Source organism: Helianthus annuus, chromosome 16 (genome assembly GCF_002127325.2).
Source record: "Helianthus annuus cultivar XRQ/B chromosome 16, HanXRQr2.0-SUNRISE, whole genome shotgun sequence".
Taxonomy (NCBI): Eukaryota; Viridiplantae; Streptophyta; class Magnoliopsida; order Asterales; family Asteraceae; genus Helianthus; species Helianthus annuus.
The window spans coordinates 147,632,242-147,646,421 of NC_035448.2; the positions used below are offsets into that span (position 1 = coordinate 147,632,242).

Consider the following 14,180-nt stretch of genomic DNA (forward strand, 5'->3'; position numbering starts at 1 on the left):
GTAATGAAATTATCATTTACTTGGAAATATACATTGTTCGCATATTCATTTATACCTTCAAGTCATACACTTATACGTTTAAGCATGTTAACTTGCAAACAACGTGAATACGTAACTTTAATCGTTCCTTATGTGCAAATACTTAACTTTAATCTCGCAATACATAGTCCCTAATTTTATACTTGTTTTATTGCTTAAACATGATTATTATACATAGTTTAAATTACATATACTTATTCTTGACAAACTCATACTTGCAACCATGTTATACACACTTATACATCACATATTTTGTCTAATTAAAACATGTTTATTATACATATTAGACCTTAAACATGTTATATACACATTAGAACATCATAATTATATAACATGCACCTCAAATAACTAATTAATGTTGAAACAAAAAAAAATTAAAAAAAGGGGGGAAGACAGCTTGTGGCCGCAAGCTGTCCAGAGCATGTTTGGTTTTGTTTTTAATAGTTTAACTCTCAACTACTTACATTAAATACCCAACTAACTAAACCCTAATCCCTTCCCTATATAAACAACACTTCCCCGTCCTTTTTACCACTTTATAAACATTCTAAACACTTCAAAAACACTCCTAATCTCAGCTTGTTTTCAGCAGATTAGAGCAGAATCATTCTGAGTTTCTAAGTGAGTTCTAACTCACTTCTTCTTCTATTTATTTCTTGTTTATTCTTCTAAAACACTTGGCTAACCTTTAGGAAGGTTTTCACAAGTTTGCTTGGGCAAACTAAAGTGAAACCTCACCATATTTGAGGTCTAAAGTGCATAAAACTTTCTGCTTGTTTTTAACTTCTTGTATGTTCATGTTTATGTTAATAACTTGGTGGAATCTTATGCCCACCAAGCTCACAATCAAGCCTATGATTGTGGGTTTGTGTTGAGGTGATTACCATAAAAAGTTATGAGTTCAAATACTCATTTTAATTTTTGTTTATACATGACAAAATTAATGATGAAAACAAGCACAAGTCATCATCTTTCATATGATGAACTTGTGACTAGGGATGTAAACGAACCGAACGAACACGAACAAGGCCATGTTCGTGTTCGTTCGTTAAGGAAATTAACATGTTCGCGAACACATACCGAACATAAGTTTATGTTCATGTTCGTTCGTTAAGGAAATTTAGTTGTTCATGAACAGTTCGTGAACACTTGTCTCGAACGCAAACGAACACAATCAAATAAAAATGAACGCAAACGAACATTTAACTTGAAAATAAAAAAATAAAAATATTGTTATCCTTAAACATTGGATATAAGTAGTTAAATATAACCATCAAATCCTTAAACATTGGATATAAGTAGTTAAATATAACCATCAAATGATAAACCAAAACACAAGAAGTCTAATACACCACCAAACGATGAATCAACTTTAACTAACTTAGACATAATTATCCCCAAAAATGTCTTAGCATGTCCATATTTTAGCTAACTTAGAAAAAAATAGGGTTTCAAGTTTTCAATATGTTTAGATAAAATGTTTATTATTTATTGTTTTTAATATAATCAAACGAACACGGACGAACGTAACCGAACGTTCACGAATGCAGTCGAACGAACAAGACCTATGTTCGTGTTCGTTCGCTAAGCTAACCGAACGAAATTTTTTGTTCGTGTTCGTTCGTTAAGCTAATCGAACGAACATAAACGAACTTTCCGCCGAACGGTTCACGAACTGTTCGCTGAACATTCGATTCGTTTACAGTCCTAGCTACAATATATGAAAAATATGTGGTCTGAATGCAACGAAAGAACTCAGAATACTCAAGTGTCTGGCCACAAACTGAGAGTATAAGTGCCCACTCAAATATGTTATAAAAACACAAATTCTCATGACTATTGAAAGGACTAGCCTTTCTACATATTGGCTCATTTCTTGTAAACGTAAAAATACACACAACTACTTTCTTATATTACATTCTTGAGTGACGATACATACCATCATTTGTCTTATAAATAATTGTGCAAGAGAAGACAAAAGTGAAAGATAAAATCTCAATACCTAGCGTTCAAACCAAACACTAGTAAACTTTGTAGATCGGTTTTTTTTAACAGCGACTGTCAAGATACTATTCACTGGGCGGTTGGGACCAGGCAGCCGCAGGCGCGTCTGTGAGGTCAGCCCTGGATCGGTGGTTTTTCCAAGAGGGACATAACACCGGCTTAATGGGACCTCTTCGTGTCCCCACGGGAAACCACACCGCCGACTACAACTTTGTAGATTAGTAATCCCTTACAACTCAAATAAATGAGAAGTACATGATATCTCAACCTTAAATTATAAAAAGAGCATTTTGTAGTCATTGCCATCATAGTGATGTTGTACGAGTTATCTCTATGATCTTAGAGAAAAGTTTATAGTTATCATTTTATCTCTTCCAAATTCTCTAGTTTTATTTATTTTTACAATATTCTAATTGGCTGTTTATAAAACTGCAAAATAATTATAAAAATTTAAACAGAAATCCACTCATATATATTTGTTCTTACATCGTAATTTCCTAGCCTAATAGGAAAATCATGTGCTTTGCTTATTCAAACCGAAGTTAGGTGCAAATCGCCATATATGTACGTAAAATCCACCCAATTGATCTTCACTTGAAAGCATTTGGTGTGTAGACACCAAATTGCCACTTATGCTAAGAGTCAATACTAAATGGTCGTACGTGATCACTACCTTGAGACAGTGGCGGAACTAGAACATCAACTCAGGGGTATTCCAAAATTTTTTTTTTTATCGTACAATCATACAATATTAAAAAAACATGCCGCCCAATTGCCCAAATCAATAATCATTCAATTTTGGGCTATTATTTACTTATTTGGGCTTAGCAAATGTGTATTATTTACTTACTTGGGCTTACCTAATGTGTTATTATTTACTTATTTGGGCTTACCAACATCTTATTATTTTGTAAAAAAATATTTGAGGGGTGTCCTCGTACTTGTTCAGGGGTGTCATATGTATAAAAATCGAAAAAAATAAAAAATTTAAAACTACTAGTAAAAACTTGAGCCGTAGCCCGGGCTACGCCCCACATAACTAAAGGTCCGCCCCTGCCTTGAGAAACACCAAAAAAATAAATAAATAAATAAATAAATAAATAAATAAAAAGAAAATAATATTTAACTCATTTATTTCATTTTTTCTTACATAACCAAAACACATATAGGAAATAATACATTTATTCGAAGACTTTATCAATCAATTGAAAATACAAAAGTGAAAGACACAATAACACATACATTGACCACAAATTAATCAAAACAATTAATCAAGCAAAAGACATTAAATATTGCAACACTATTATTTCTTGCATGCAATTCCATCCCCTCCACCTTGGCACTCTAGCATGCCATATTCCATCATTAGCGAGTCGTCTTCATCCTTGATATTATCAGGAGAGAACATGCAAAGGGCACAATCTGTTGCAAGAAGTGAACTAGTCTTGTACTTATCATCACCCCCGATCACCGGCATTGCCACTCCTGGTTTTGCTGGATTTTCAAAATCAGGACGGTAAGTTCTACCAAGAATCCCTTCAACATTAGATGACAACCTAAAGAATCGGAATTGTACTTCCAAATGTGCAAAGCTATCGTTTAAAGGAATCTGATAATTATGTATCTTACTATCTTCTTCTGATACTGGAATCACATTAACAAATATTTCTGCAAGATTAGGTATAGTGATCGTTAGACTATTTGTTGTTGAGGTCCTTTCAACTTGTATGTCTCCTTTTGTCGAATTCCATTCAGAAGAATCACCCTCCGGAATGATCAATTCCATTCCATCATGTGATAACTTTAGGTGATCAACATTATCATCCCATTTTTCGGTTCTTGTTGCTTCAAGGGTGAAATCATGGTGGCCAAACTTGAGACCCAATGCTTGGATCCATGTATAGTCGCGAGTTCTACCTTCAGGTCTAAGTCCAATAAAACGTGCGTTGATTTGAAGATTAGAATCAGATATCAAGCTGAAATGATCGTTGCTCCTTCCATGAAAGTAGAATACAATTCCATCACCACCTATGAATCGTGGGTCATAGCATGCAGCTCCGGGTCCATTACAGTTTGGTTTACGTGCTATAAAATACAAAGAGAAAAATTATCTTTTCAATATGTAGATAGAATTTCGTTCACTTTAACTTACACCTTGATTTTTTGTTCTTTATGCCAAGTATATAAGAACTAAAAATCTAAAATCACAATCATTTACAATAATAACACATAAATAGAAATTTCAGAATAATAATTTTATAAAATATTGAAAATTCAAACAATACGGTATTACTTACATTTGCACACGGCCTCGCATTTGGGTGAGTAACAATCAAGAAAGCAAGCTTTGTCTTTTGGGTTCTTTGGCTTAACTTTTGGGCATTCTATGGGGCATGTGATGCGCTTCTTGAAACACTTGCTTTTACGACCCTTACATGTTAAAATCTCTTGTACGGGTTTGACGGGTTTTGGAGGCTTAACACGCTTAACCTTGTTGCCAGATGCAGCTTCGGTTACCAACGACGCCAACATTGTATGCAAAAGTAAAATCAAGAATAAGGTTTTAACACCTAACATCTTCATTTCTTGTTTTTGAAAATTGCAAAAAAAAAAAAAAAAGGAATGGTGTAAGAAATAGATCGTGTCCAAGCTCTATATATACAAGTCTACTTGGTGAGTTTGCAACTAATTTTGAGAAATTAAAATGTTCCAAGTTGTGTTTGGCCAAGTTTGGTTTTAAAAGAGTTGTTGAAGTCAAGACAGCAGTGTTATACCACCAAACTGTAACCACAATAAATAAATGTTGATTTTTTTTTCTTTTTTTTTTTTTTGGTCAAAGCCCAAATCTTGAATTAGACTTGACTCAATTAAGCCAAGCCCAAAAATGAAAGTTAAGTGGTCGGTTCACTGAATTATCAAATCGAACTGTGTAAAGATAAATCAAATCGAACTGTGTAAAGACACAAAAGTTCCGTTGGTTTTGTTTAAATCTTATTTAATAATTGAAAGTTTCAAACTTTCAGTTTCGCTCATAGATTAAAAATAAATCAAATCAAACTGTGTAAAGACACAAAAACACATTATGAAACTTCTATACGTTATTTTTAATCTAAGTTTTAATTGCTTAATGCAATCTTTTACAACGTACTTCTATAAGTTTTGCAAACAATAAATAACAAAACCAATTCGATTGGTAAGTGTTCTCTAACAGGCCCGGTTATCAATAGGGGCAGGTAGGGCATTGGACCCAGGCCCAAAGTTCTTGAGGGCCCAGAGTTTTTAAAAAATATCCTATATACTATATGTTTCTGTAATCTGTTATTGGGCCTTTAACAGTTTAACTGGTAACCTAATTATATTTAGAACTTGGATTGTATGTTTATGTAGCCCAATGATAAGCCCAAAAAGGAAACCCAATGTGAAAGAGATTGAGTTAAACGCTGTTGACTGTTGGAATTGAGAGGGCACGGTCAAAAAAAAAAAATTAAACAAACTGCTTGCTGCTGCTAACTGGAGACGAGAACAGAAGAAACAAAAGAGAAGAAAACGCAGGTGCGGGCGTGCGGCTGGAGACGAGAACGAGACGAGGTTGGGCTGCTCTAATCGATTAATCGACTTCAACTCTTCAAGGTATGTGTTTTTTTATCTTTAGGTTTAAATTAGGGCTTCAATTTATGTTATTTAGGTTTAAATTAGGGATGAAATTCGACCGAATTATTGTGTTTAAATTATATGGGCCCGATTTATTTTTCGTGGCTCCAGGCCCAAAACGTTTCGAGATTTCTCGGAGACGGCACTGTTCTCTAATGAAAACCATTTTTGGTGTCCATTGCAATATAAAAATGATTAAAGTAATTAATATAAAAAACTAGTTATTAAAGTAATTAATACATACCTAATTAAAAAGTTGTCAAAGATTGAAAATAAAAAAAAATACATAAAAGATTTGTCTTCACCAAGTGATGTAAGAGTTTAGCCAAGCATGACCTTTGTTTGACAAAGACTTTTACTATCGATCTTGGATCCTGAGACTACTACACACACTCTAAATGATGGAAGATGGATGATGATGGTGGATGATGGTGTTGTAGTGGTGGTGGAGTGGTGGCAAGTGAGAGAGAAGTGGTTTGCCAAGAGATGAGTTGAAATAAAACCAATCACCCCTATTTATAGCTGAAAATAGACTGTCAACACGGCTCCGTGCCCAACTGACACGGCCCCATGTTGGTCACTCTCTCTCTTCTTCATTAACTACAGTGTCAGGTCTTGTACTAACACGGCCCCGTGTGTCAACGACACGACCCCGTGCACATTGTACTTGCTTGTACTTGTTGTACTATCCAAGATTCTACAAATCTGGGAGTTGATCACGGCCTCATGTTGAGTTGAAACGGCCCCGTATTGATTTGTCTTTTCTTGTTGTCTTTTTCTTCAGAGAATCTGGGGTTGGGCACAGCCCCGTGCTGAGCTGACATAGCCCCATGTCAGCATTTTGACTTGTTGTTTTTGGTCTTGGGGCGAAGCTCGGAGGGTCGGTATGAAGGGTCAACTTCTCTTCTTTTATATTTATGTTGGTTTTTGCCGTTATTTTGCTTCTTTTGTGCATTTAAGCTCTTTTAACTCTGTAAATTAAAAAGAAACAAAGAAACATGTTTTTTCCAACATTAGTACCGAAAAGAGTTGATTTTACGCCGTATTTGATATAATTTATATGTTGCATTTTACGCATATCAGTGTGCCATTGAAAACTTTTTTGAGCAAGTTCTTTAATTTGATTATAGATTTCCTCGGGATGCTAATTCCCAAGGAGTCCCCCAGAGCCAGAATCAAGGATTTGCGTTGTGTGTGGAAAGAGTCCATTGTAGAAAGTGGACACTTGTTGCTGTAACAACTGTCACTAAATAACCATAATTAGGATGGTAATTAGCTATTAAGGAAACCCTAATTGAGAAACCCAAGTAATTCTGCACTAACCCTAAAATTTCCAGAACAATCAGAATCAGGATCAGGGCCCCTAAAACTCAGGGGGGCAAAACCCTAGTTACGATTATCTAAATAACTTGCTGGCCGTTTTGAATTTTACAATTTCATCAACTCAGCAAGCCTAGTTAGGGACGTGGCTACCTATAGACACTAGGTTACCCCTCGCGTAGCGCGACGCCCATGGGGGGTACCCCTCGCGCTACGCGACAGGGTCAAATTTCGTGTATAAATAGTAGAGGTTGGGACTTGAATTCTGGCACAAAATCGACGTTAAAAGTCGAATTATACACGGAGTTATGCTCTGTTTACCACAATTAACACACAGATCTCGAATCGCTGCCGCAATCAGGGTAATAACTCGATCGCTATTACGATTCAAAGTCCGATCGATTGTAACTATCCAACGATAGTCCAGGTGCTGCTCAATTGAGCTTGTACTTTGATTATTCGTCGTGATTTCGACTTGAATATTAGAGTGCTGTTCGAATTCGGACTATGCTCTGTTATTCGTTGTGAATCCGATTGAATTATCGAGTATTGCACTGATTAATTGTTGTGAAGGTTTAATCTCGTGAATTGACGTAATTGCTGTATTAGTTACAAACCCGTTTGTGTGAATTAGGCTAATCAGTAGACTAAACTCTGTCCAAATTGAATCAGCAATATATCAAGGATATCTGTAGACTAAACTTTGCCCATAGAAATCTGCAATGTGAGTTCATTTCTCTTTTCTCACCGTTTGTGAGTCTATACTCTTTTATCAAAGTTTTATCACCTTTTTGTGAAACAATTATATTACAAAATGCTTTCTAAAATCCTAAATAGTTACCAGTTATACTTACAGTGATTAAGTTATTATATTTAATAATAACTACTGGTATGGGAGGTATTATACATTATTTGATTCTCATTGCTATTACCCAGAAAGTTAGCATAACCATAATTATTATATATAAATCTAAATGGCAGATACCATAACAAAGTCAAGTATACTGTATTCTATTTGTAGTCAAGTTATTATATCATATTATTACAATTAGTGAATTAACATGTTTTGATAAGTTATAATAATTGACATAAAATGTCATTATTCTGAATTGCATGATTTGGTGCTAGAAATAATATATTTGACCAAGTAATAAGACATCATTATGTCCAAAGTCACTAGCTGAAAGAATGATCAGCAGTGATATGTCCAAAGACACTAGTTGAAAGAATGATCAACAGTGATAATGTCCAGGAACACTAGTTGAAAGAATGATCAACAGTGTTATAATTAGAGTCACTAGTTGAAAGAATGATCAACAGTGATAATGACCAGAAGCACTAGTTGAAAGAATGATCAACAGTGCCATGAATAGAATCGCTAGTTGAAAGAATGATCAACAGCAATATGACCAAAGACCTTAGTTGAAAGAATGATCAACAGTGTTATGAACAAGTGATATGGTCAAAGTCACTAGTTGAAAGAATGATCAACAGTGATATGACCCAGTCATAGGAATTGCCTAATGATAGATAAATTGAATAACAGTAAAGTATAGTTATTTGATTAATTCACTATTGGATGAAAGTAAACCAATGAGTGATATTATTGCCGTTATATTGGAATTGCTATTATGTGACAAAATACTGATTGAGTAAGGTAAATGCAAATAAATATAAAACCTTAATACTGTAAGGTATAACAATATATTTGTATAAAAATTGAATGAATTCACTCAGCATTCCCGCTGACAAAACCTTTTTCAAACATGTTTCAGGTAATTATCATAAGGCTGGATACGGCACTGAAAGGCATCAAGAAATGGCTTATTAAAGAAATATTGTTTTATAAAATAAATTTTATCTTTATTAAAGCTACCATTTTAAAATAGGGACTTATCCTATCTATTTAAATCAAATCCGGTGTTTTCTAAACTCTGATATTATTCCTAACTCACGGTCCTGATGAAAATTCCGCTGCAATGTTTTTCAAAACAAAAATAATCACCGGTACCACGGGACTGCTCACGGCACCCGATTCCGTCCAGGGTGGGTCGGGGGTCGTGACAGAAGGTGGTATCAGAGCTAAGCCACTACTTTGAGCCTATAAGTGTTGTGATAATAATATTTAAACTTAAAAGAGTTAGGAGATTGCTATTAACTGGTAGCACATCTGATAATATTCAAAGGTTGAATAAGAAAAGATGCCTTAGTATAAGTTAAGCCACTTGTTTAAGCTAATTAGGTGTTCTTTAGTACCTAAACAATAAAGTTAGAAAATTAATACAAATTAACTTATGTGTTATACATGAATATGTATATGTCAATATGCACATATAATATCCGGGAGGTATTATTTTGTTTTAATTATTATGTGATATTAATAAGTGAAAATATTTGCAATTCAGATGTCGAATGAAGTATCACATAATCCAGAAGTTCATGCTAATAATGAAAATCCTTTGGATAAAAATGCTATAGAAAATCTAATAGCTCAAGGAATAGCTAATGCTTTACCTTTAATAATTAAAGCTGTTAAAAATCCCATAGAACCCACCAAAGCTATGAACAGTAAGCATACCCGTGACGATAGTTTTAACCATAGTGTCAATAGTGATAATAATGATATTATCAAAACCCCATTTCCTAAGAAGAAGAAGGCGATGACTCTCGGGTGTACCTACAAAGAATTTCTAGCCTGTAAACCAACCGAGTTCGCGGGCAGTGAAGGTGCCACGGCTGCTCTGCGATGGTTGGAAAAGACAGAGGCTGTTTTTACGATCAGCAAATGTGCTGAAAAAGATAAGGTGATGTATGCATCTAATCTCTTTAAGGAAGAAGCCTTAGAATGGTGGAATACTATTCTTCAGGCAAAAGGAAGGACCATGGCTTATGCCATAAACTGGGACAAATTCAAGGAAGTAGTAGAAAGAAAATTTTGTCCTCCTTATGAAAAGGAACGAATAACTAACAAGTTCCTAAATCATAAAATGATAGATGTGAATTGTCGTGAATATACGACAACATTCTTCGAATATGCAAGAATGGTACCAACTCTGGCTTCGCCAGAACCCGTACTAATTTCTCGTTATATTTGGGGATTAGTTAGCGAAATCCGAGACATAGTCAAGGCCGTTAGACCACAGACTATTGAGGAAGCAGTTGAACTAGCTAACATACTGACAGATGGACTAATCCGCACAAGAGAAGAAAACAAGAAGAAAGAATTAGCCCAGAAAATTTCCCAAGAATTCAAGAAGAAAGAAACTGAACCGTCATTGGAGCAACCTATCTGCAGAAATAGTAACAAAACGCATTCAGGACGATGTCGTTTTAGGAACACACCCTACTGTGACTTCTGCAAGATGACCGGGCACACAGAGGAAGAGTGCAGAAGGAAAACTAACATCTGTTACAATTGCGGGGAAACCGGACACATCAAACCGTATTACCAGAAACTAACTAAAACATCTAACACCAAGGCTAGAACAACAAACGGAGCTAAGAAGAACGCGCTAGCATACGCACTTACTACACAAGAAGTAGAGATGATTCCAGACGTAGTCACTGATATATATCTAAGTTAAGTTATTATTTGACCCTAGTACAAATAAAAGTTCATAAATAAATACATTCCGTCAAATATTTCCTCTATTTCAGATCCATACCAAACTTGTTTGGTTTTCACTTTCGTTGAATCATTTATTTGGTCACGATCACCTTGTGGTGACGTTTTCACAAATTCGAAGCTTGTGCTAATCTCGTTGCACCTCTTACATACGGGTTTAATTATTCATTCATGTTGAATCACTTTGATTTATTCTATCAAAACAATCTTAACACAATCGTGTGCTAAGATAATGATACACGAATTCATTTCATATTTCCGTGTATCTATCGAGCGCTTCGCAATCTTTATCATCTTTGATCATTTCAATTTCAATCCAAAATCCTAATGTATTTATTTGAAACATTCGGATTTACTTCATTTGATTTACATCATGGTGAAACTCGTTTCATTCACCACTACTATAACACCTTGTGGCGTCATAATAAATTTATAGCTTGAACTATTTTCAATTTCACTCCTAATATACGAATTTTAATTTTTGGTTCATATTCTTAACCAATCTTAATACAACTATGTGTTAAGATAAAAGTACACAAATTCGTATCATATTCCGGTGTACTTCTTAAACATTTATCGAAAATTCTATGGTAATTCATTTGGTTTTTTCATCATCAATTGAAACTCCTATTTGAAATAAATATCCAAGTTTTCTTCATCTAAACTTTCAAGTTGATTATGCGGTGAAATTGTTCGAGCACCGTAACTATTGAAATTATTCCAATCATTACGACACCTTGCGAAATCGTTACAAACTTGTAGCTTGGGCTAATCCTAATCATACGAACCATTCAAAACCACGTATGTCTTTCGTTTGACTCATCATATGAAAGTAATCTTGATATAATTGTGTATTAAGACAATGATACAATAAACTCTATTGTATTCCAGTGTATCCTTGCAATGTCAATACACTGATTTTTCTCTTAATATGATTCGATAAATAACAATCATCTTTGTGCTATTATTCTGACCTTATTGATTCTGAGTTTTCCTCAGTTGCCAATCAAAGTAAGTTTTCTTTTGACCATGAATTTTATTCTAAAAAGTCATTTCACTAACTGTAAACAAATATCTATTTGATCATATATCTGTTGACTTGAACCTAGTCCCATTCGAAACTATATCATTTCATCTCATTCAGTAGTCATCGATTTCTTGAACTATTTCAGTTGAACTTTTTAAAAACCTACTGATACAATTAGTATTCACAAAATTTGACTCTGTGTCATTTACCTTAAAAGAATCCAGTTCCATTGACTAAATTATGACATAAATCTAACAGAAATATCATAACTCAAATCTCGAGGACGAGATTTTTATTAAGGTGGGGAGGATGTAACAACTGTCACTAAAAAACCATAATTAGGATGGTAATTAGCTATTAAGGAAACCCTAATTGAGAAACCCAAGTAATTCTGCACTAACCCTAAAATTTCCAGAACAATCAGAATCAGGATCAGGGCCCCTAAAACTCAGGGGGGCAAAACCCTAGTTACGATTATCTAAATAACTTGCTGGCCGTTTTGAATTTTACAATTTCATCAACTCAGCAAGCCTAGTTAGGGACGTGGCTACCTATAGACACTAGGTTACCCCTCGCGTAGCGCGACGCCCATGGGGGGTACCCCTCGCGCTACGCGACAGGGTCAAATTTCGTGTATAAATAGTAGAGGTTGGGACTTGAATTCTGGCACAAAATCGACGTTAAAAGTCGAATTATACACGGAGTTATGCTCTGTTTACCACAATTAACACACAGATCTCGAATCGCTGCCGCAATCAGGGTAATAACTCGATCGCTATTACGATTCAAAGTCCGATCGATTGTAACTATCCAACGATAGTCCAGGTGCTGCTCAATTGAGCTTGTACTTTGATTATTCGTCGTGATTTCGACTTGAATATTAGAGTGCTGTTCGAATTCGGACTATGCTCTGTTATTCGTTGTGAATCCGATTGAATTATCGAGTATTGCACTGATTAATTGTTGTGAAGGTTTAATCTCGTGAATTGACGTAATTGCTGTATTAGTTACAAACCCGTTTGTGTGAATTAGGCTAATCAGTAGACTAAACTCTGTCCAAATTGAATCAGCAATATATCAAGGATATCTGTAGACTAAACTTTGCCCATAGAAATCTGCAATGTGAGTTCATTTCTCTTTTCTCACCGTTTGTGAGTCTATACTCTTTTATCAAAGTTTTATCACCTTTTTGTGAAACAATTATATTACAAAATGCTTTCTAAAATCCTAAATAGTTACCAGTTATACTTACAGTGATTAAGTTATTATATTTAATAATAACTACTGGTATGGGAGGTATTATACATTATTTGATTCTCATTGCTATTACCCAGAAAGTTAGCATAACCATAATTATTATATATAAATCTAAATGGCAGATACCATAACAAAGTCAAGTATACTGTATTCTATTTGTAGTCAAGTTATTATATCATATTATTACAATTAGTGAATTAACATGTTTTGATAAGTTATAATAATTGACATAAAATGTCATTATTCTGAATTGCATGATTTGGTGCTAGAAATAATATATTTGACCAAGTAATAAGACATCATTATGTCCAAAGTCACTAGCTGAAAGAATGATCAGCAGTGATATGTCCAAAGACACTAGTTGAAAGAATGATCAACAGTGTTATAATTAGAATCACTAGTTGAAAGAATGATCAACAGTGATAATGTCCAGGAACACTAGTTGAAAGAATGATCAACAGTGTTATAATTAGAGTCACTAGTTGAAAGAATGCTCAACAGTGATAATGACCAGAAGCACTAGTTGAAAGAATGATCAACAGTGCCATGAATAGAATCGCTAGTTGAAAGAATGATCAACAGCAATATGACCAAAGACCTTAGTTGAAAGAATGATCAACAGTGTTATGAACAAGTGATATGGTCAAAGTCACTAGTTGAAAGAATGATCAACAGTGATATGACCCAGTCATAGGAATTGCCTAATGATAGATAAATTGAATAACAGTAAAGTATAGTTATTTGATTAATTCACTATTGGATGAAAGTAAACCAATGAGTGATATTATTGCCGTTATATTGGAATTGCTATTATGTGACAAAATACTGATTGAGTAAGGTAAATGCAAATAAATATAAAACCTTAATACTGTAAGGTATAACAATATATTTGTATAAAAATTGAATGAATTCACTCAGCATTCCCGCTGACAAAACCTTTTTCAAACATGTTTCAGGTAATTATCATAAGGCTGGATACGGCACTGAAAGGCATCAAGAAATGGCTTATTAAAGAAATATTGTTTTATAAAATAAATTTTATCTTTATTAAAGCTACCATTTTAAAATAGGGACTTATCCTATCTATTTAAATCAAATCCGGTGTTTTCTAAACTCTGATATTATTCCTAACTCACGGTCCTGATGAAAATTCCGCTGCAATGTTTTTCAAAACAAAAATAATCACCGGTACCACGGGACTGCTCACGGCACCCGATTCCGTCCAGGGTGGGTCGGGGGTCGTGACAGAAGGTGGTA

General features: G+C 34.5%; 1 protein-coding gene across 1 annotated transcript; it reads right to left on the minus strand.

Annotated features, from left to right (window-relative positions):
• Positions 1-3,223: 3,223 nt before the first annotated feature.
• Positions 3,224-4,686, minus strand: LOC110912519. The gene is made up of 2 exons (XM_022157256.2): positions 4,341-4,686; positions 3,224-4,128 (listed from the first exon to the last, which is right to left on the minus strand). The coding sequence occupies exons 1-2, from the start codon at positions 4,624-4,626 to the stop codon at positions 3,347-3,349; spliced, it is 1,068 nt and encodes a 355-aa protein (XP_022012948.1). The 5' UTR covers positions 4,627-4,686; the 3' UTR covers positions 3,224-3,346.
• Positions 4,687-14,180: the final 9,494 nt, after the last annotated feature.